Source organism: Capra hircus, chromosome 19 (genome assembly GCF_001704415.2).
Source record: "Capra hircus breed San Clemente chromosome 19, ASM170441v1, whole genome shotgun sequence".
Classification (NCBI taxonomy): Eukaryota; Metazoa; Chordata; class Mammalia; order Artiodactyla; family Bovidae; genus Capra; species Capra hircus.
In genome coordinates, this window is record NC_030826.1 from 55282231 (window position 1) to 55302987 (window position 20757).

The following is a 20757-nucleotide window of genomic DNA, read 5'->3' on the forward strand; positions in this document are numbered from 1 at the left end:
TCTTGCGAGCAGGGGAGGGCTGGCTGGCAGAGGTGGACAGGCTGTGCGCCAAAGGGCAGGAGAAAGCAAGGGCTGACAAAGCTCATGGGGCTGCGGAGTCACCTGGAGAGCTGCTTGGGCCGGAATGGGTGCCAGGCTCAGGAAGGCTAAGGGAGCAGCCGGGACGCAGCCTTCCTCTGGCCGGACCTTTAGACCGTGGACACTCGGCAACTGCCCTCCGCCTGCCCTGCGGCTGGCCTGTACCCGCTGTCTTATTTCAGGCACCCCAAACCCCCTGAGCCCCCGACCCAGTGATTGTTTAGCTCCTTCTCTGCTCCAGGTTCTTGGAACCTGCAATCTGCTCCCCTAAAGGGGTAGGAGGAGGGGCCAGAGGGTGGCAGAAGCTCCCCGGGCAGTGGCAGGTGAGCACGGAGCCCCCATGAGTCAGCCCCCCGCATGTTGTGTCTGGTCTGGAGCACCCACTCCAGACTGGCGATTAAAGGCAACACAGCAGGGGGAAAATGAGCCACTGTAATTATATGCCTCCTGAGGAAAGCGCCTGCCCGCACAGAGGCCCCAGGGCCCGACACCGCCCTCCAGTCGGCCCTCCAAGGCCCGCAGATCCAACTGTTGTGGCTGCACCCGAGGCACGATGACAACCCCCTCTCCAGCAGGAGAGCCCGGGCGTGGGGAAAACCACTGCTTCTCTGCTTTTCCCGAGGCTTTCCACCCACGAGGTGTGAGAAATGAAGCGGAGGAAATTGGTCAAAGAAAAGGCTCACGGCGGCCCTTCTCAAAAGCACCGAGTGAGGCTGGGCACCCACAGCGGGTTCGGTGCAAGGCTGGGGCTGGTGTGAGAGGTAAGAACCCAGGCCACACGCACTCTATCCAAGGTCTCCTCCTCTCTGTCCAAGGCCAAGCAGAGAGCCTGTCCCGGGGTGGGGGTGCTCAGAGGCTCCTCCTCCCTGCCCCCAAGCACCTCCAGGAGGCACGCCAGAGCAGAGGGGCGGCCCTACTTCTTCCCCGACACTGAGGTTTTCTGGGCAGAAGCAACCATGTCCCACTCTTTGAGGTGCTCGGCCTCTAGGCCTCCACTCCTGAGGCCCCAGCAGGGGCGGGCTCAGGAGGGCTGCCATCACACCCCTCACTCCCTCTCCGTCTCATCACCAAAGGAGGACACGGGTCAGGCCCAGGGATTCAGGGAGCAGCAGGTGGTGATGGGTCCAACCAGAACCGCAAGGAACCTGCTCCAGAACCGAATCCGCTCCCCAGGGCCCAGAGCTAAGCATCTGGGTCAGTCTAATGAGGCTTCAAGAGCCAGTACACCTGGGCTGCCCTGTGCCACCGTGTCAGGCTTCTCCGGTGGCCCAGAAGCATCCCCGGTCAGGACTCCTCTGAAGTTCCCTCAGCAAAGCAGCCGTCTTCCTTCCTGTTTGACCTATTTCGGGAAAAAGTGGACTCAAGGTCCCCTAGGCTCAGGTGGACCGATGATGAACTGGCCTCGGCCACAGCACAAAACCGCTAATCAGAACCAGCTGACCCTCTGCCAGGTCCCCTGGGTCACGGCCTTCATGGCCAGTGGAGCGGGCAGGGGACCCAAAGCTGGACTCCACGATATTGGAATCACCGGAGCAGAGATTAGGCCACTGTCCTCCAGGACATATGACAAGCATCACCACGAACCTCATCTGAGCTGGGCCAGACAGACCGGAATCAACTTCACTGACAAGCTACTCAAAACCTTAAGCAGGGGCCCCTCCTCTTCTTCCTCATACGGACCAGGCACTTTCGCCCATCTTCTTCCTCACCTCCTGCGGACAAGATCCAGGAAGAAACCCTTTCCCCCTCCCAGCCCTGGTGGCTCCTGTCTCAAGACCCATGTGGTCCAGCAAGAGACGCCTCCTTCAGGGCCCCGAGGACGGGCTGGCATCCAAGCCTTGTACATGGTGACCCGGGTCCCGGCATGCCATGAGAGGGTGCCCCACGGGGAAACACGGGCTCCTGTCCTGCTCTGGGTGACGGTGGGTGACTCAGGGGCTGGATGGGCGGCTCCACACCCCGGCTTCATGGTTCCCACTCCCAGGTTCCTTCCACGGTCCTCGCTCCCTCTAATGCAGGTCCAGCCTCCACCTTCGACCCCACCGTTAACCCAAAGCCTCCAACACAAAGCGGGGAAGCTGGGCGGGCAGGACGGGGCTGTCAAGCCCAGCCGGCATACTCACTTTGCCGCCTTTGCCCTGCGGGGCCGTCCACAGCTCTGCCCGCTTAAAGAGCATGGGGCAGCGCCTGGGCCACAAGCGAGTCAGCTACCGGGCTGCCAACACCGCCCCCGGGGAGGGCGAGAAGGAGACGGGAAACGGAGAGGGTGAGGGAGGGCAGGGGAGAACAGGGGAGAGGGCTGGAGCGCGTGTGAGCGAGGAGGAGCCGGTGCAGCGGCGGCAGCAGCGGAGTGGAGCTTCAATCTGCTGATTAATTCAGCCTGTTCCCAGTCATGCTGCAGATCGAGGGAGGGAGGAGGCGGAGGCAGAGGCCGGGCTGCCGGTGCTGGAGGGCGGAGGGGAGGGAGCAGGGAGAGGGGGGACCGGCAGGGGCTCTGCCAGATGTCGGGGGCTGGCCCGTTCAGCAGGGGAGGCACCGCGGGGAGCCCGGGGGTCGGGAGGCGCCCACCGGAGGAGAGGCTGGGCAGGAAATGGCTGCTGTAGGCCCGCAGCCCCGAGGGCAGCTGCCCGCATCAAGGAGGACCTGGCCTCTCACCGCCCAAATCCCTTTCCTGGGGCCCCTGTCACTGAGCGAGGTGAGGGGCCCTATCGGGGGAGTCCCCCAGATCCCTGACACTCCAGCATGGAGCCACGCCAACCGCAGCCCTCTCCTCTGTTAGAGCTGCGGGAAGGAGGGGAGCGGGGACTTGAGAGTTATTAATAGCAGCACATCCTAGAGGAGGGGAGAGGACTGACAATCGAGAAAACCGGAGCACTGACTTCCAGGAGGGCAGAAACCAGGGGACCGGAGAGGGAGAGGGAAGAGCCCCTGAAAGGAAGCCTCTGGGGATCCCAACAACGGGCCAAACTCCCTCCCACCAGGTGGGGGGCCTCCAAGGGCCACTCATCGGTGCCAGTGCAGAGCTCAGCCAGCAGCCGTCCACTGACTCCACGCGGATACTCCTGCCCAGGTGCTGCTGGGACAGGACACTGGCCTCGTCCCCGCAAGAAAAGGGGGGCTGGGGACCTCCTGGGGCTCCATTCAGGGCCTGGGCATCACTCCGGGACCCTGAGTTTGACACACAGGAAGCTGTCAGAACGGACCCCCTGGATGACATGCGGGCAAAAGACCCTGAGAGCGGACAGGAGAGTTCTCTGCCTCCCTCCAGGCCACCCTGAGGCTGGGGCAGGAACACCTCAGCGGAGAGGAAACGGCCTAACAGGTCCAAAACCTGAGCGCGGGCTGGACCTGAGACAGTCTCTCCAGGGCCCTGCTTCCTAGACAATGCCATCTCCTCTGCAGCCAGCCTCTCCCCTCCCCCTTCTCTAGCACAGTTCACCAGGGGTGGGGGTGGGGTGGGGTGGGGTGGGGGGCCCACCCCAGGCCCCGCCAAACCCAGAGCTGAGCGGGGATAGGAAAGGAAGGGCCTGGGCTATCCGGAGGTTAAGGGCAGGAAGTCTCCCGGAGGAGGAAGGGGGAGGAGGGGTCGGCTTCAGAGGCAGTCACTCCAATGTCGGGCAGCAGCTTCAGCAAAGTGCCCGGGAGACTCCTGACCCCCAGCCCCGGCTCCCAGGGCACACTCCCCTTTAGCTTTCTATAAAGACACTGCTCTGGGGGAACCACAACTAAGCAAGCACTGTCTCTCCTGTGCAACAGCCCATAGAGTCCAACCCAGGTGCTCCACAGCCCCCAGCACAGTCTTCCGGTGTCTGGTCCCCCCTTTCCAACACTGTCCGCTGCAGCAAGTGAAAGGGGAACTTCTGCGTCTGGGAAGGAGAGACCCAGACTGTCACTGCCAATGGCACATCCACCACGGGCTGGAGACGGGAGAGGGGTGCCTCCCGAGGACACTGAGGACAGGTAGGTCACAAAGAGGAGGGGGGCGAGATGCAAAGGATCAACCGGCAACAGCCAAACGGTTGCCAGGCAACAACAGACAACCTCACCAACAACTCCCAGCATGTCAGCTCACCCACTCCCACTGGAGGCCCCAGAGATCCACTTTAGAAGCCCACATTTATACAACTCACAAGGTACCTCAGGTAGAAACGTCATCAGATCTATTACTTATCTGCTTACCCTATAAATTCCTCGAATAGTCTGTCTGTAAGCCAAAGGCCATCCCCCCTTCCCCCCAACCCCCCCACCCCCCGCCCTGGGGCCTAGAGCTCTACCAACCCACAGGGAGCATTCCATGAATACAATTGATGATGGTGGTGATGGTGCTTTCTAGATCAGGAGAACATCTATCCAGAAAGAAAAAAAACCCTCCCCAACAAAAGGCATCCAGCCTGGGTTCACAAGTGTTCTTTGGACTTGAGAGAGAAGCCAGCCCCTGGACCACAGAAATCTATTTCCCTGATTCAATAGTAATGAATGTTTCAGCCACAGGCTGGAACCAGAGAAAGATACTGTCCTCTGTTTTGGGGACATTCAACCTCACCCAGGCAGGCCACCTTATCACCACGTCGTAACCTTTGGAGGGAGGGCGCTCCCTGGAATTGAGCAGTGCACGGCCCTTGCAACTGTACACAGCAGCCCTGCCCCCAGGCTGGGGGTGGGACAAGTGGAGCTTTGCCTGCATGCCAATCCCGGCTAGGATGGACACCTGCACAGCAGCCAGAGGCCTCTGTGAGCAAGAGGCCTTAAATTCAGGTCCACGAGCCTGGTTCACAGCCCATCCAGAGGCACGTGATTCCTGGAGCTGAACATGTCCGCAGTCAGCCAGGTTCCAGTGTGTGGACCCACGGCTCCTTTCCCAGACCTCCCAAGGTCTCTTTGGCAGGAAGATCAGTATCGTAAGTTCAAGTCAATCAATATTTACTAAGCCCTTGCTACATGCCAGGCTCTATGCTAGGAGCCAGGGACGCTGAGATAAAGTGGGACAGACAGATGGTGTCAACACGGCATAGCAAGTACGACGGTGGAGGGGCTGTGAATGCTGGAAGAAGGGACTCTGGAGGGATGAGGAAGTATCTGGAGAAGGTCATGCTTAAACCAGATCTTGAATGAAAGAAAAGTAGAAGCCTGGCAGGAGAAGGAGGGGAAGGGGATTAGGCAACAGCCTAAACACGAAGTGTGTACCCAAACTCTAAAGCACTCAGAATTACCAGTGGTGGGACTTCCTTGGCAGTCCAGTGGTTAGGTCTCTGTGTTTCCACAACAGGGGGCACAGATCTGATCCCTGTTCAGGGAACTAAGATCCCAGAGGTTGCACAGCACCCCCCCCCCAAGAAAAAGAATTATCAGTGGTAAACAGCAAGGCAGGGGAGGTGTGGGATGCTGGGCCAATGGGCAGAAGTGGGCGTGTGGAGGGCTCTGGACCCCACAGTAAAGATTTTGGCAGGCGACACAATGACTTTTAAGCAGGAGCAACAAAAAAAAGGTCAACTCTGCGTTTGGGGTAGCTTTCCCTGCCCACCCAGTGGAGACAGGAGGTCAGAGACAGGGGGACCTGTAGGAATGTGTGATGGGCGTCCAGGCAGAGATGTAGGGCAATCTTTGTCCCAGGAGAGGGGTGCTCAGATCGACGACAAATCTAGCTCTGCGTAAAGATGGTGTATGCGGAGGCTGGGGGTGCCCGAGTCAGGCTGCGGGTGGGGGCGTGCCGCCTGGACCGCCGGGGGGCTCACCCCCAGCTGATTCAGCAGCTGTGCCTGGAGTCTGACTGGGGAGCTCTTCCCTAACCAGAGAGAGGGCGCTGGACAATACTCAACACGGCTCGGCAGGTTGGGGCAGACAGCAAACAAGTGAAATTACACAGCCCTGGGCGAGGAGTGGAAACTGGCTGGGACCCAACCCCGATCGGGAACCGGCTCCACGCAGCCACGTTCACTGGTCCACCCTCTGCCCTTGAGTCCCAGCTCGCGGAGTCTGTGCATTCCGGCCGTCAATAGCCTCATCGAGGGATCAGATCACGTGCTCCAAGCCCCAGAACCATACACCCCACCTCTCACTGTCAGTGTCAAGCGCCCTCACGAGGACCTCCCAGGCAAACACAGGTCGGAAAGTCCAACAGAAACACACAGTCCCCAGGAGGGCAACCATCACGGCCTACCTCGTGCTTCTCTTTCAGGTCCATGGGCCCAGAGTACTGCAGGCATGCCCAGAGGAAGGTGGCCACCCCCGAAAGGAAGGTTCCTCTGCAACATGTACGAACCCCAGTGACTCTGTCACAGTCACCGTGACATCTGGGGGAAAAAAAGAAGAAAGAGGTCCCATGGGGCCGCTTCTGTGAAACACAAGAGGATCACCTCAACAGTCGAGCAGGACGTGGAGGAGACGGTGCCCTGACCGCTGGGCCCCAGCCTGTCCTGGCAGCTGGCAGCTTTGTGAAGTCAGGAGGGAGACGGCTACGGAGGGGATGCTGGAGGGCTGCAAGCTTCCCCTCTTTTAACCCTCATTTTTGGAGGCATGTACGCTTTGCTCCTTTCAGTGAGCAGGAAAAGCCGTGGCTCATTAGCTCTTTATTTTTGGCAGCACTGCATGGCATGCGAGATCTCAGTTCCCCAACCAAGGACGGGACCCACACCTCCCGCAGTGGAAGTGCAGAGTCTTAACCACTGAACCACCAGAGGAGCCCCTCCTTGTCTCTTTAAAAGAGAAGGTATGGGACTTGCCTGGTGGTCCAGTGTTTACGTGTCCACTGCAGACGGTGTGGGTTCGATCTCTGGTTAGGGAACTAGGAATCCTGCATGTCACACGGTGCAGCCCCTCCCCCAAAAAAGTGAAGGTAAACTGGAATCTAGATACAACCGGAATAATCAGGCAAATGGTGGAGAGAGCGGCAGAGATGATCGGGGTAGAGACTTGCTTGCTCCACCTTGTGGGAAACACACTCCGTATGCAAACGTGGGCCTCTCTTGCAGCTGGTCAATGGGGCAGTGCTCACCTGGGCGGGTGCCCCAGGCTGAAGGGTCCAAGGCAACAATAATGTGGAAAATGAAGATTAGTCTCACCTCCTCCTCCCTCCCCATATAATCCCTGACCCTCAGCCATTCACTTTATCATTTCAGATGAGTGTTTGGGTAAAGAGTGCACGCATGCGTGCGCGCAGGCTAAGTTGCTTCAGTCGTGTCCAACTCTGCGACCCTATGGACTGCAGCCCGACAGGCTCCTCTGTCCATGGGATTCTCCAGGCAAGAATACTGGAGTGGGTTGCCGTGACCTCCTCCAGAGGATTTTCCCCACCCAGGGATCGAACCCACGTCTCTTATGTCTCCTGTATTGGCAGGTGGGTTATTTACCACTAGCGCCACCTGGGAAGGCCAATTAGCTGCGGAGAGAGCAAAGTAACCTGCTCTCTAACAGTTCTCTTGTGGCCGACAGCACAGCCTTGTTAAGCGGAGCTGCTCAGAAGCCCAGGAGAACTGTCTAGAAACAATTAAAAAAAAAAAAAAGCTGTGTCCAGAGGACCCCAGGCAGGAGGCCCATGCGCTGCAGGCACTAAATCCGACCCACGTTCCCATCTGATCCCTCACGGGCCTGCATGGCTGAGTCTGCCCGTCCCTCTGCTCTGCCAAGCAGGGCTCTCACAGTCCCAGAGGTCACAGGCAGCCAGCTGACATGGGATCTGGGGAGGCTGAGTGCACATCTCCCAGAGGCCGCTCTGACTCGGGCACCCAGGCCCTGTTTACAAGGACAGCTCAAGGTCCCCATGACAGCCCGTCCCAGCGGGGGCTGGAAGAGGCAGTCACCGCACAGAGAGAGGCATCAGGAGCCAGGCGGAGATTCTGCTCAACTTCCCCGCCAACACTACCAGGGTGAGACGACTGTGCGGCCAGCTGGAACCACAGCAGCTCCGAAAGGGCAGCCAGGAGCACGACATTCTTCTGTGAGTCTCTGTGTTCCCATCACTCCATACATGGGATTCTGGGAGAGAGCCGGCCCTAACTGCCTAATTCGAAACCAGTAGCTGTGTCTTTAAAGGGCCAGGTCTACTCCCCGCCCATGGTGAAAAAACCCACAGGCTTCAAAGCCAAACACCGGTGGGTTCAAATCCTGGCTCCATCATGTGCCAAGTGCCAAATGACCTTGGCGAATCACCTGCCTCTCTGAGCCTCAGTGTCCTTGTTCAATGAATGGGAGTGATGATACCTATTTCACAGTATTAATATTGATACACACCCATACGTGGATGTGTGCTAAGTCTCTTCACTCATGTCCAACTCTGCAACCCTATGGACTGTAGCCCGCCAGGCGCCTCTGTCCATGGGGTTCTCCAGGCAAGAATACTGGAGTGGATTGCAGTGCCCTCTTCCAGGGGATTGTCCTGGCCCAGGGATCGAACCCACGTCTCTTTCGTCTCCTGCACTGGCAGGCAAGTTCTTTACCACTAGCGCCACCTGGGAAGCCCAACACACATCCATAAAAGCGACTACCATGAAAAATACTGACAGTACCTACTATCGGTGAGGACACAAACTTGAAAATTGCTGGTGGCACTATCACATGGTATAACCACTTAGGAAAACATTTTGGCAGCCTCTGATAAAGTAGAGGTGATGGCTGAAAAAGGCGGGGGTTAGAGGCACCAACCTCTGACACCACCACCTCATCCTCGGAGTGTGGTGGAAAGTCCATGTGTAACTTTACAGTCAGCCCTCCAATTTACGGTCCTGCCTTTATGGATTCAACCAACCATAGATTATGTAGCATTCTGGTTCGTATTCAGTGAAAGAAATATATATATAAGTGGACTCATGCAGTTCAAGGGCCAACTATAAACACTTATTAAGTGACCAAGCAATCAAAATATACACCCTCAAAAATATTCATAGCAATTTCATTCAAAGTAGCCCCAAACTGGAATAATGCAAAATATCCACTCACAGGTGCGCAAATGTCCACTCAACATTGAAAAAACTAAGATCATGGCATCCAGTCCCATCACTTCATGGCATATAGATGGGGAAACAATGGAAACAGTGAAAGACTTTATTTTCTTGGGCTCCAAAATCACTGCTGACGATGACTACAGCCATGAAATTAAAAGATGCTTGCTCCTTGGAAGAAAAGCTATGACAAACCTAGAGAGCATATTAAAAAGCAGAGACATTACTTTGCCGACAAAGGCCCATACAGTCAAAGCTATGGTTTTTCCAGTGGTCATGTATGGATGTGAGAGTTGGACCATTAAGGAGGCTGAGCACCGAAGAATGGATGCTTTCAATCTGTGGTGCTGGAGAAGATTCTTGAGAGTCCCTTGGACTGCAAGGAGGTCAAACCAGTCAATCCTAAAGGAAATCAATCCTGAATATTCACTGGAAGGATTGATGCTGAAGCTGAAGCTCTAATACTTTGGCCACCTTTGGCCAGCCAACACATTAGAAAAGACCCTGATCCTGGGAAAGGTTGGAGGCAGGAGAATTAGGGGATGACAGAGGATAGGATGGTTGGATGGCATCACCAACTCCATGGACAAGTCTGAGCAGGCCTCGGGAGATGGTGACGGACAGGGAAGCCTGGTGTGCTGCAGTCCATGGGGTCGCAAAGAGTCAGACGTGACCCAGCGAATGAACAACTACCACTCACAGGTGAATGCATGAACGTGTTATGGTTAACGCACATGATGGAATTCTACCCAGCAACAAATACATACATGCAACTGATACACACAACAATGTGGCTGAATACCAAACACATCTGGTGAGCAAGAGAAGCCACTCACAAAAGAGTGCCTATTGTATGATCCAATTTACATAAAAGTTATTGTTGTTTAGTCATTAAGTAGTGTCTGATTCTTTGCGACCCTACGGACTGTAGCCCACAAGGCTCCTCTGTCCATGGGGTTGCCATTTTCTTCTCCAGGGGATCTTCTAGCCCTAGGGATTGGATCTGTCTCTCCTACACTGCATGTGAATTCTTCACCACTGAGCCACCTGGGAAGCCCACATTAACTTCAGAACAGGCAAAACTAATCAATCATGGCAGCAAGCAGATCAGGAGTTGCCTGGGGTCAGGGAGAGGGAATGACCACAAATGACACAGAGATCTTTTGTTTAATATTGTGACTGTGAGTGGTGGTTATGGGATGTATACATTTGTCAAAATTCTTTGAACTATATACTTAAGGGGTTGGCAAAAATATTTGTTCGGGTTTTTTGCAACATCTTACTTTTTGGCCAACCTGATAAACAGGTATGTTTTATTGTATGAAAATAGACTTGCTTCCATAGAGCTGATTCTCAGAATGTACAGTGGAATCTGAGGTATAGCCGATCTTTAAAATGCCTGGCACATGCCGGATGTGGCCGATCTAAAAGAGAAGGATAATGAAGCATTTATCCAGGGCCGACAGTGTGTTACAATGGCAGATACTTGGTAAGTCTAACGAATGGTCCTGTTTTCAAAGAACTGTAAGATGAGGTCCCTTCCCTAGAGGGATTTAAAATACAGTGGTTTGGGCTATTCTGAAAAAAAGATAACTAAAATTCAAGTTGGCCTCGAAACGCTAAATGAGAATTGCCAACAGGTGTGTAGGAGGAAGACTTACCTAAGCAAGGGTCACGAGTCCAACCAAGTCACCGAGGAAGAAATGCAGAAGCCTTTTTGAAAGACAGTGAGCTGACCTATTTGGTTAGAGCAGAAGGCCTGGGTAGGTCAGAGTGAAGAAATAAATGAAGGACCACACAGGACAGGGAAATCAGAAACTCTTGCAACAAAGGCACCCTGAGGAGTCACTGGAGGTCTCTGAGTAGGTCTTGGGATTGTAAGAGGGTAGAGAATGGATCAGAGGAGAAAGGGAGAGAAATTACAGGCAGGAGAGTTAGAAGAAAATGACAATCACCCTGGTTCGCTGTGATGAGTGTCTCAACAAAGGAGGCGATGAAAATGAAGTGGTGGATGCTTCCTGTTGCCAGGCTCAGAACCAGCATCAAAAGGAGCTAGGTAAGGGATGGGGGCTTTCCTGGTGGTCCAGTGGATAAGATTCCTCCTGACAACGCAGGGGACATGGGTTCAATCCCTGCTCCGGGAAGATCCGGCAGGTCTCAGGGCAACTAAGTGCGTCCAGAGCCCGTGCTCCACAACAGGAGAAGCCACTGTAGTGAGATGCCCAGGCGCCACGACTAGAGAAGAAAACAAAAAGCCCGCACACAGCAGCCAAGACCAGCGCAGCCAAAAGTAAACAAACCTTTTCCTTTTTTAAAAAGAGAGCTTAAGTGGGTACCCAACGTTCAGGTTGAGGACTAGCTGAGGAGCTGGCTGTCCACACCTCTCTGTTAGCTATGGTGGCATTCTAGGCACACCCAACACATCAAAAACACAATTTGGTGGACTTCAGCCAAACAGCAGTGTCCAAAGTGTGCTGACTGATGCGGGAGGGAGGGAGGTTTTTAATCACAAGTCTCAGAGTTCTGTCCTTGGTGGCATCCTAGTCAGTAGTTTTATCAGTGACTTGGGTGAGGAAACAGACGGCATGCTAATCAAATTCTTGGGTAGCACAAGCCTGGAAAGGAGATCAAAGCCAAGCTCCAAGAAGCTATCAACAGGCAGAAACGATGGGCCAAATGTAATAGATTCAACTCAACTGTAAGAGATTCAATATTAATTCCGGTCCTTAGGTTCAAAAACTACCGTATAAAACATTCTAAAGCAATTATCCTTCAGTTAAAAATAAATTTAAAAAACACTACTGTGGAAAACACTGTAAAGCAATTATCCTTCAATTAAAAATAAATTAACTAAAAAAAAAACTTTAAACTACCGTATAAAACTACTATAAATGGCTCGCATGCTAAGTTGTTTCAGTCGCGTCTGACTCTTTGTGACCCCATGGACCACAGCCCGCCAGGCCTCTCCCTGGGAAGATGGGATTCTCCAGGCAAGAATACTGGAGTGGGTTGCCGTGCCCTCCTCCAGGGGATCTTCCCAGCACAGGGACTGAACCTGCTGTACCAGCAGGCAGGTTCTTTACCACTAGCACCACCTGGGAAGCGGTTTCAAAATAAGTGGCATGGCCACCCAGAGTTCATTCATATTTAGGTCAAAGAACTGATGCTTTCAAACTGTGGTGCTGGAGAAGACTCTTGAGAGTACCTTGGACAGCAAGGAGATCAAACTAGTCAATCTTAAAAGAAATCAACTCTGACTACTCATTGGAAGGACTGATGCTAAAGCTGAAGCTCCAATAATTTGGCCACCTGATGAGAAGAGCCGACTCAGTGGAAAAGACCCTGATGTTGGGAAAGACTGAGGGCAAGAGGAGAAAGAGGCAACAGAGGATGAGATGGTTGGTTGGTGTCACCGACTCAATAGACATGAGTTTGAGCAAACTCTGGGAGCTAGTGACAGACAGGGAAGCTTGGTGTGCTGCAGTTCATGGGGTTGCAAAGAGTCGGACATGACTTAGGAGACAGAACAACAGTAACAACAGACATGCTAAGTACCCCAAGAGAGAAAAGTATCTCTCCTGCTTGCACATTTCAGAGCACACCTGAACCAATTTGTTCATTTCTGCATCATACACTGCTAAGGACACTGACGAAAGTGGAAGGTCTCCAGACAGAAACAGCCAGGCTGGAGAATCTATGACGTGAGAAATAGTGGAAGGAGCTGAACCAGCTGAACCAGGAGCTGAGCCAAGGGCTAACCACCCTTAGCTAGGACACATACCAAAAACACGTCAGGTCTGAGCAGGGCTAGAAGGGCACGGTGGCTGCCAGGGGAAAGAAGGGCCAGGCTTACTCTGGGAGGCTCCGACGACAGGGCCTAGGCTAGGGTAAGGAGGCTACAGGGAGGCTGACTGAGACGTAATAGGAACAATATCTTTCCTTCGTTTTTGTTTTTTGGCCACAAGGCTTGTGGGATTCTCAGTTCCCTGACCAGGGATTGAATCCAGGCCACGACAGTGAAAGCCTAGAATCCTAACCACTGGGCCACCAGGGAACTCTCGAGCGATTTCATTACATAGTTAAAACTGCATTTAAAAAATGGAAGAGGCTACCTAAGAGGCCATGGGCTCCCCATCACCAGAGGGATCCAAGCAATGGTGGGAAATTATGGAGCTAATAAATACATCAGGCAGCAAATAAGAAAGAGATGACCTTCTATGGTCTCTTCTAATTCCAAGAGACTATGAAATCAAGAAATCCAGGAGCATCTACCTATGAAAAGATGCTCAACTCCACTCACAGCAAGAGACAATCAAATTAGACTACCCCAAGGGAACAAAGCTGGAATATTTTCACCACCGGACTTCAAGGTTCTGTAAAGCTACACTAATCGATGCAGTGTGGTATTGGCCTGGTAATAGGGTCTAGAAATAGATCCAGACAATTATGGTCGATTGATTTTTGAGAAAGGTACAAAGGCAATTCGCTGTAGAAAAGACAGTCTTTTCAACAAATCATGCTGGAACAACTAATCAGATATTAAAAAAAAAAAAAAACTCAAAAGTTTGTAAATATAGTTTGCACCATATACAAGAATTAACCAGCAATGGCTCATAGAGCTAAATGGAAAAGTAAAAAGAAGAAATAATAAGAGGAAAACCTTTGTTAACTTTGGGTTGGATTTCTTAGAGTCAATACCAAAAGCACAACCTACAAAAGATATTAATAAATTGGAACTGAGTAACTGATGACAGAAGTGGGAGGAAGAATTTTCACTGTATATGCTTTTGTGCCTTTTGAATGTACCATGTGAATACACCACATGTATCTTAAAAAAAAAAAAACACAGCAACCTCTCACTTCTGGGTATATACCCACGAGATGTGATATCAGGGATCCAAACAGATATGTGTACACTCAGCAGCATTATTCACAACAGCAAAAGTGGAAGCAACCCAAGCGTCCATCAACAGATGAATGGATATGCAAAATGTGTCTGATGCATACAATGGACTATTAGTCCATCTTTAAAAGGAAGAACATTCTCACGTGTGCTGCAACATCAAAGAACTTTTCAGGCTTACACTATTTGAAATAGTGAGTGAAAGTCGCTTAGTCATGTCCGACTCTTTGACTCCGTAGGGACAGTAGCCCACCAGGATCCTCTCTGTCTGTGGAATTCTTCAGGCAAGAGTACTGGAGTGGGTTGCCATTCCCTTCTCCAAGGGATCTTCCTGACCCAGGGGATGAACCAGGTCTCCCACATTGCAGACAGATTCATTACCATCTGAGCCACCAAGGAAGCCCAAAGTGAAATAAGCCAGTCACGAAAGGACAAATACCGTATGTTTCTTCTGACACGAGGTTCCTAGAGGAGTCAAACTCCTACAGACAGAAAGTAGAATGGTGGTTTCCGGGGACTAAGGAGCGGGGAATGGCGGGGGTAAGTGTTTAACAGGGACAGAGTTTCCGTCTGGGAAAACAAAACAGCTCTGGAGATAGATGGTGGTGATGGCTGTGTAACAATATGAATGTATTGAACCCACTGAACTGGTTAAAATGGTAAGTGTTGTGTTATGTATATTTTACCACAATATATTTAAAAAGTCAGCAACTTCTGATTTTTAAATTGGTTCTGGCTTACAAGCAGTGCATTCCATGACGACTTTAGGGATGTTTATGGTCAAATTCAATAAAGGCTTTAAAACAAAAAGAAGATACTGACATTAAGAAAACTAAGTTCATATTATATAATTACACTATTCATAGTCATACTATTCATTCATATACTATTCACACTATAGTATTCATATTCTTAATTATAATATTTCTAGTTTCCCAAAGGCCACTGTGAGCCCTGAAAGGGTCTCCTTCCCTTGGGTACCCCTCATTCCGCATCCCTTCAGGCCTCTGGATGCAGGCATCAGCTCAGGTCTAATCTGGCCCTTAACCTACTTGCCATGCCATGTGATCCTGTTTACTACTGGCGTGGCAGCCGCAGGCAAAGCTTATTATTAAGCTGGTCACCCAACCACACATTCTGGCTGGCCGGTCCGTTCGGAAGAAAAACATTCCTGCTGCGGCTTAGCCTTTAGTTCACCTGTGTACTGTAAACAAATCTGGACCTGCTCAGAAACGGGGGTTCAAAGAATGTTTTGTTTTGTTCAAAGAATGTTTTTAAAGCAGCCTATCTTTTAGGTAGAAAAAGATGCTCTCATGAAAACAAGGCTGACACAGCAGAAATTTACACAGCATTGTAAAGCTATTATACTCCAATAACAAAATTTTTTAATTAAAAATCTCATTTGGAGAAAAAAAGCACTTAGCAACTTTTGGAAAAAATGAAATAAATTATGATGTATGGATTGAAAAAAAAAAAAAAAAAAACAGGACTTCCCTGGTGGTCCAGTGGTTGAGAATCCATCTGCCAACGCAGGGGACACGGGTTCGATCCCTGGTCCAGGAAGATTCCACATGCCTCTGGGGAACTAGGCCCATGTGTCACAACGACTGCAACTACTGAAGCCTGAGTGCTCAAGAGCCCACACTCTGCAGCAAGAGAAGCCACTGCAATGAGAAGCCCTCACACAGCTATTAGAGAGCAGCCCCTGCTCGCCACAACTAGAGAAAGCCCTCAAACAGCAACAAAGACCCAGTGCAGTCAAAATAAATGAGTAAATAAAAACAACAATGCTGACACAATAATCAGATTAAAAAGATTAGCACCCACTGATGAGCGGAGATGTGCCAACTAAGACTGGGAACCTTTACACTTAAACACCAGGAGTGAGTGGATTTGGGAAAGGTTATTATCAGAACTCAAACTTGAGTTGGGTGAGGTTCAGTCGCGCCTTGGGTTGTAGGTCATGGTCTCCAACCTCCAGGGTCTAATGCTCAATGATCTGAGGTGCAGCTGATGTAATAATAATAAAAATAAAGTGCACAATAAACATAACGCACTTGAATCATCCCCAAACCATCCCCCCATAATCCACGGAAAAACTGTGTTCCATGAAATCGGTCCCTGGTGCTAGAACGGTTGCGGACCGCTGGGTAGCTCATGTTTACAATAGCATGCTTCCCTCTCTATACAGAAATTGTTTCCCAAGCTCAACATTAGGGAAGGACCAGTGGGAGGAACCAAAGGATTTCAACCTGCCTTTCTCATGAGTTCCGCAGGAGTTAAGCTTTCCAAAAGGCTGATTCTCAACCCTTGGAGCTGGTCCTCCCTAGCAACTTCTCAAAATAGAAATGTGAAGGGCTTTCTGTTTGCTCCCATCTCACCGCCCAGCCCTGGCTCTCCCCGGTCGGGTCACCACAAACAAGGAGGGGGTGGAGGCGGTTCAAGGGCAGTTAACTCTCACTTCTTTGGCAGCTGGTTATCAACGGGATGGTTTGTACTCCACCTCCCTGGGCAAGGCACTTCTCCACGGTCTTAGCCAGTTTCCCTACTTGTCGTTCTGACAAAAATCAGTGAGAAAGGAAGGTGCAGCTGAAATAAGCCTTCCAGGGTATGTGGATTTTATGTGAACATCTAGCCCCAGTTTCACACTTAATGACAGTCTACATTCTAGTGTCTTCTGATCTTCATAGTGATTTTTTTCTATTCCATGGATCAGTTTTACCTTTTTCTTTTACCTAACTTTTTAGATAATGAACCTGGTGCCCTTTTTCCTTATTTAAAACTGCCTCGCTGGAACACACTGGCTCTTCTTTTGCCCAGATCACCATAAAGACATACCACCATAATATTTCTTCTTCACTGCTTCTTGACTTTTTTCTGTTTCCACACTGCTCTTATACACAATCACACTCTCTTAATAACACCTCTAATTACACTGCTGAGTTCCCTGAAACCAAGAAAGTGCTACCTTGCCCTGACTCCACTCGCCCCACCCCCGCCTCCCCTGAGAATCACTAATTTACACCCACAAAGAGAGACCACAATAACTATTAATCAGCCAGTGAACTACTTGTTGGTTACTTAAAATTAATAAATGCAAAATATATGAAGTAAATGCTAGACCCATGCAAAGGGATTCCCTGGCGGCTCAGATGGTAAAGAATCTGCCTGCAATGCAGGATACCTAGGTTCCATTCCTGGAGTGGGAAGATCCTCTGGAGAAGGGAATGGCAAACCACTCTGATACTCTAGACTGGAAAAATCCCATGGATAGAGAAGCCTGGTGGGCTACAGTCCATGGGGTCACAAAGAGTCCGACATGACTGAGCGACTAACACACAAAGATCCCATGCAAGGGATTCTATACATACAGACCACCTTATTTAAGGCTCACAACCACCCTACAAGAGGCTGAGAAAAAATAGGGAACTTGGTTTTCTCGGATCACACCTAGGAGAGGACATGCTCTAATGGGTAAAGAGCTCAAGAATCTGGATTTGATGACCTTGGTGACCCTGGCCCTGGCCCTTTGCTTCTCTCAACAGTTAGTCCCAGGCCTCCCAGGTGGCTCAGTGGTAAAGAATCCGCCTGCCAATTCCAAGACACATGGGTTCAATCCCTGGGTGGGGAACATGCCCTGGAGAAGGAAATGAAAACCCACTCCAGTATTCTTGCCTGGGAAATCACATGGACAGAGGAGCCTGGCGGTCTATACAGTCCATGGGGTGGCAAAAGAGTAAGACACGACTTAAGGACTAAACAACAATAGTTAGTCCCCATATCTGTAAAATAAAACGTTAAAACTCCCTCTTGACTTCATCTTCTAAGAGTACCCAGGCTTAACTGAAGTGTCTTGGATAAAGCATGAGAAAACTAGCATCGTCCTGGTGTACAAAATCACACACCAAGAAGGAAAATAGGATTCAACACAGCACTCCCTACCTTTCCCCACCTCTCCAAGAGCCACACACACACAGAGGGTGGGATGAAGCAGCACGTGACCATATCAATGAGCACTCCGAAGTGCAGCCGGTGGTTACACACCAATGAAAGAGCAGGGTTTCCCTCGTATCTGGCACCGGGCAGGGCCTCACGTCGCTGCACACGAGGGACTCTAAATACAGGCTTCAGCGGTGAGGCGCTGAGGAGCCAGAGCACAGCAGAGGCAGCAGTTTAAAGGGTGGCAGTGACTCCTGCTGCTTCCAAAGAGTCTTGAAACCTTCGGGAAAGGTAGAAAGGGGCGGGGAGGGGGAGGCCGGGCACGCTCCAAACCGCAACGTCCGCCGCTCTGCGCGGAGAAGCAACCTCCGGTTCCGTCCACCTGGACACCGGGGTCGTGATCAGCACAAGGCCCCGGCGGCATTTGAGAGCGCGCGCAGGGGAGACAACCGTCCGAACTGAGGGCCGGAGGTGGGGCACTCCCAGAGACCCTATGAATAAACTGGACGCCAGCGCTGGAGGCCGTCCGGGCAAGGGCCCAGGCACGGTCACTCCCGGGGCAGGGAGTCTTTTGTTGGCGGGAGGCTTCGATTTTTGACGCGGGACCCCCAAGGGGCCAAGCCAGGGCCGAGGGGCAAGTGTGAGCCCCTGAGAGGAAGGAAATGGCCAAGAGCTGGAGGCAAAAGCCAGTTCCTGGACTCCTCGACCGAAAGGGATTCCCTCGAGGCCATTCCCTGGGTGCAGACCCCAGACTCCCCTCCCCTCGGCCAGGAATCCCGAGGCGGAAGGCCGGGCCCCACGCCCCTGTGCTCCCCTTGCTTCGGGCCACGGGCCTTCTCGTACTTACCGGGGCCCGGGGACCGGTCTTCCTCGCCCGCGTCCTCTCCCCTCCCTGCCCCCTCCTCACTTCACGTCCCCTCCTCCAGGGGCCGCGGCCATGTCCGTTACTGGCAACTCCAAAGGGGTTTGCCTCCTTCTCCGACAATGGAGACCGCTACCTCGCTCGCTAAAGTCCTGGGCGCCGATTGGCCAAAATCCGAGACGGGGAGGATTTCCAGCTTCTTATTGGCAGAGTGGAGCGCGAGGCTGTAGCCACAACCGCCCCTCTGGGAGCCTGGCGGAATTGAGTGCCAAATGCTGCCGGCGGGAGAGCTCACAACCGCTGTCCATCCTTGAGCGTCGTTCTCCGGCGGTTACTGAGCCAGAGGTCTCAGTCAGGGACGAGGGCACGGCTTTCAGCTCGATTCATTTTCCCACGGAATTATCCTGGAAAGATCGACAGGGCCTTCCGCCCCCCGCCTTTCTTTTTAAAATAAGCCCTTTGCAGAGCAGAGCGCCTGTGTCTCCGACTTCTAACTACCCTCCTTGTTGCTGGGAACAAATGCCTTAGAGACACCTCGACGCTCAGAGACCTTGGAGGGAGTCCCTGGGGATCAGTACTGTTCCAATCAAAGCTGGAGAATCTAAGGCAATCCTGCAGTTTTCTCCTCAGCTTAACTGAACTCTAAGGGGAAAAACAAGTTTAAAAAAAAAAAATTTTTTTTTTTCTAGATAGAGACATCGCCTGGGAGACCTCTCTTGGGAAAACAAAGCAAGCTGTGTCAGTATTTACTTCTCTCTTCCCAGAGATCTAAGGCTGGAGAGTTAGGGTTTTGTTTTTTGGTTTTGTGTCTGTTTATAAAATTGAAGGACAGTCATGGCTGGCCCTGGGAAGTAAGAGCCCCTTTTCCCTATGAATGAATTTAATTATGTAATTTAAATCTCTCTTTCTTTGCAGCTGGACAAGAAGGTGCCATTTCGGTGCCTACCCTTGTATGTTTGAACTGTTTTATCTGTGTCTAGAACTGGTAGACTGGAATCTTAAAATAAAACTGATGGAATTGTGTCACTTTCCTGCAAACAAAAATCTGCAGTTTATCTCTGCAAATAGAAAAAGTCCAAATCTCTCTGTCTGACGTTCAAAGCCCCTCATAAATTGACCCAGACATACATTTCCAGGCTTAACTCCCACAAGCTGAGCTATTCCTACAGCCACAGATTTACCACTATCCCCTAGTTGCCTTTGGGACTCTCCCACCTCTGCTCCTTTGCCCAAGAGGATTTTTGTGCTTTGCAGATTCTTTCCTACCAATAAAGCCAGTGTTCAAATACACACCCATCCTAAAAGTCTACCTCAAATACTACCTGCCCAAAAGCCTTCCCAGACTTTTAGTCATTGAAACTCTCTCTATAGCATTGTGCTTTTGTACCCTCATTGCATTGCTGCCTTTACAAAAGTATGCTTTGCGCAGAATAATTTTTGTAGGACTTCAGGCTCCTTGAAGGCAGCTTGGTTATCCTGGCAGTCTCCACAGCACCTTACCTGGAGCCTGGTACCCAGTTTGCTGAGTTGAACTAGTCCATTGTCTGTTATCTTACTTCTTTTTACCTCATCCCAGAAGGCTTTGTTGTTCCCTCACTAAGTCATGTCCAACTCTTTGCCACCCTGTGGACTGTAACTTGCCAGGCTTTGCTGTTCATGGGATTTCTCAGTAAGAATACTTGAGTGAGTTGCCATTTCCTTCTCCAGGGGATCTTCCTGACCCAGAGAGTGAATCTGCATCTCCTGGATTGTCAGGCGGATTCTTTACCACTGAGCCACCAGGGAAGCCCCCACCCCCACCCCCATGCATAAGCTTATATAGCTGCATTGGTGTTACCCAAAAGATGTAGGGTTCAGCTGCTCGCCACTCAAAAGCCAATAAATCAGCCAGGTTGCTGGAAAGGAAAATTTGCTTATTTCAGATACGGGCAAGTGGTGGAGAGAGCAGTTCAGTTCAGTTCAGTCGCTCAGTCGTGTCCAACTCTTTGCGACCCCATGAACCGCAGCATGCTAGGCCTCCCTGTCCATCATCAACTCCCGGA

At 51.5% G+C, this 20757-nt stretch overlaps 1 protein-coding gene and 1 long non-coding RNA gene across 4 annotated transcripts in view; one reads left to right on the forward strand and one right to left on the reverse strand.

Moving 5' to 3' along the window:
- Positions 1-18813, reverse strand: part of TMEM94 (transmembrane protein 94) — a 35369-nt gene extending 16556 nt beyond the window's left edge. The window contains exons 1-2 of one of the 3 annotated variants that reach the window (XM_018063815.1): positions 18701-18813; positions 6236-6368 (exon numbers count right to left, since the gene is read on the reverse strand). In XM_018063815.1, coding sequence (XP_017919304.1) covers positions 6236-6259 — 24 coding nt within the window. In that variant the 5' untranslated portion in view covers positions 6260-6368; positions 18701-18813. Of the gene's footprint in view, positions 1-2201; positions 3392-6235; positions 6369-18700 lie in introns of those variants that run through there. The other 2 variants (XM_018063814.1, XM_013972293.2) reach the window with 2 other exon arrangements.
- LOC108638196 lies at positions 17867-19741 on the forward strand. The gene is made up of 2 exons (XR_001919634.1): positions 17867-18144; positions 18780-19741. It is a non-coding gene; the product is annotated as an uncharacterized LOC108638196 (long non-coding RNA).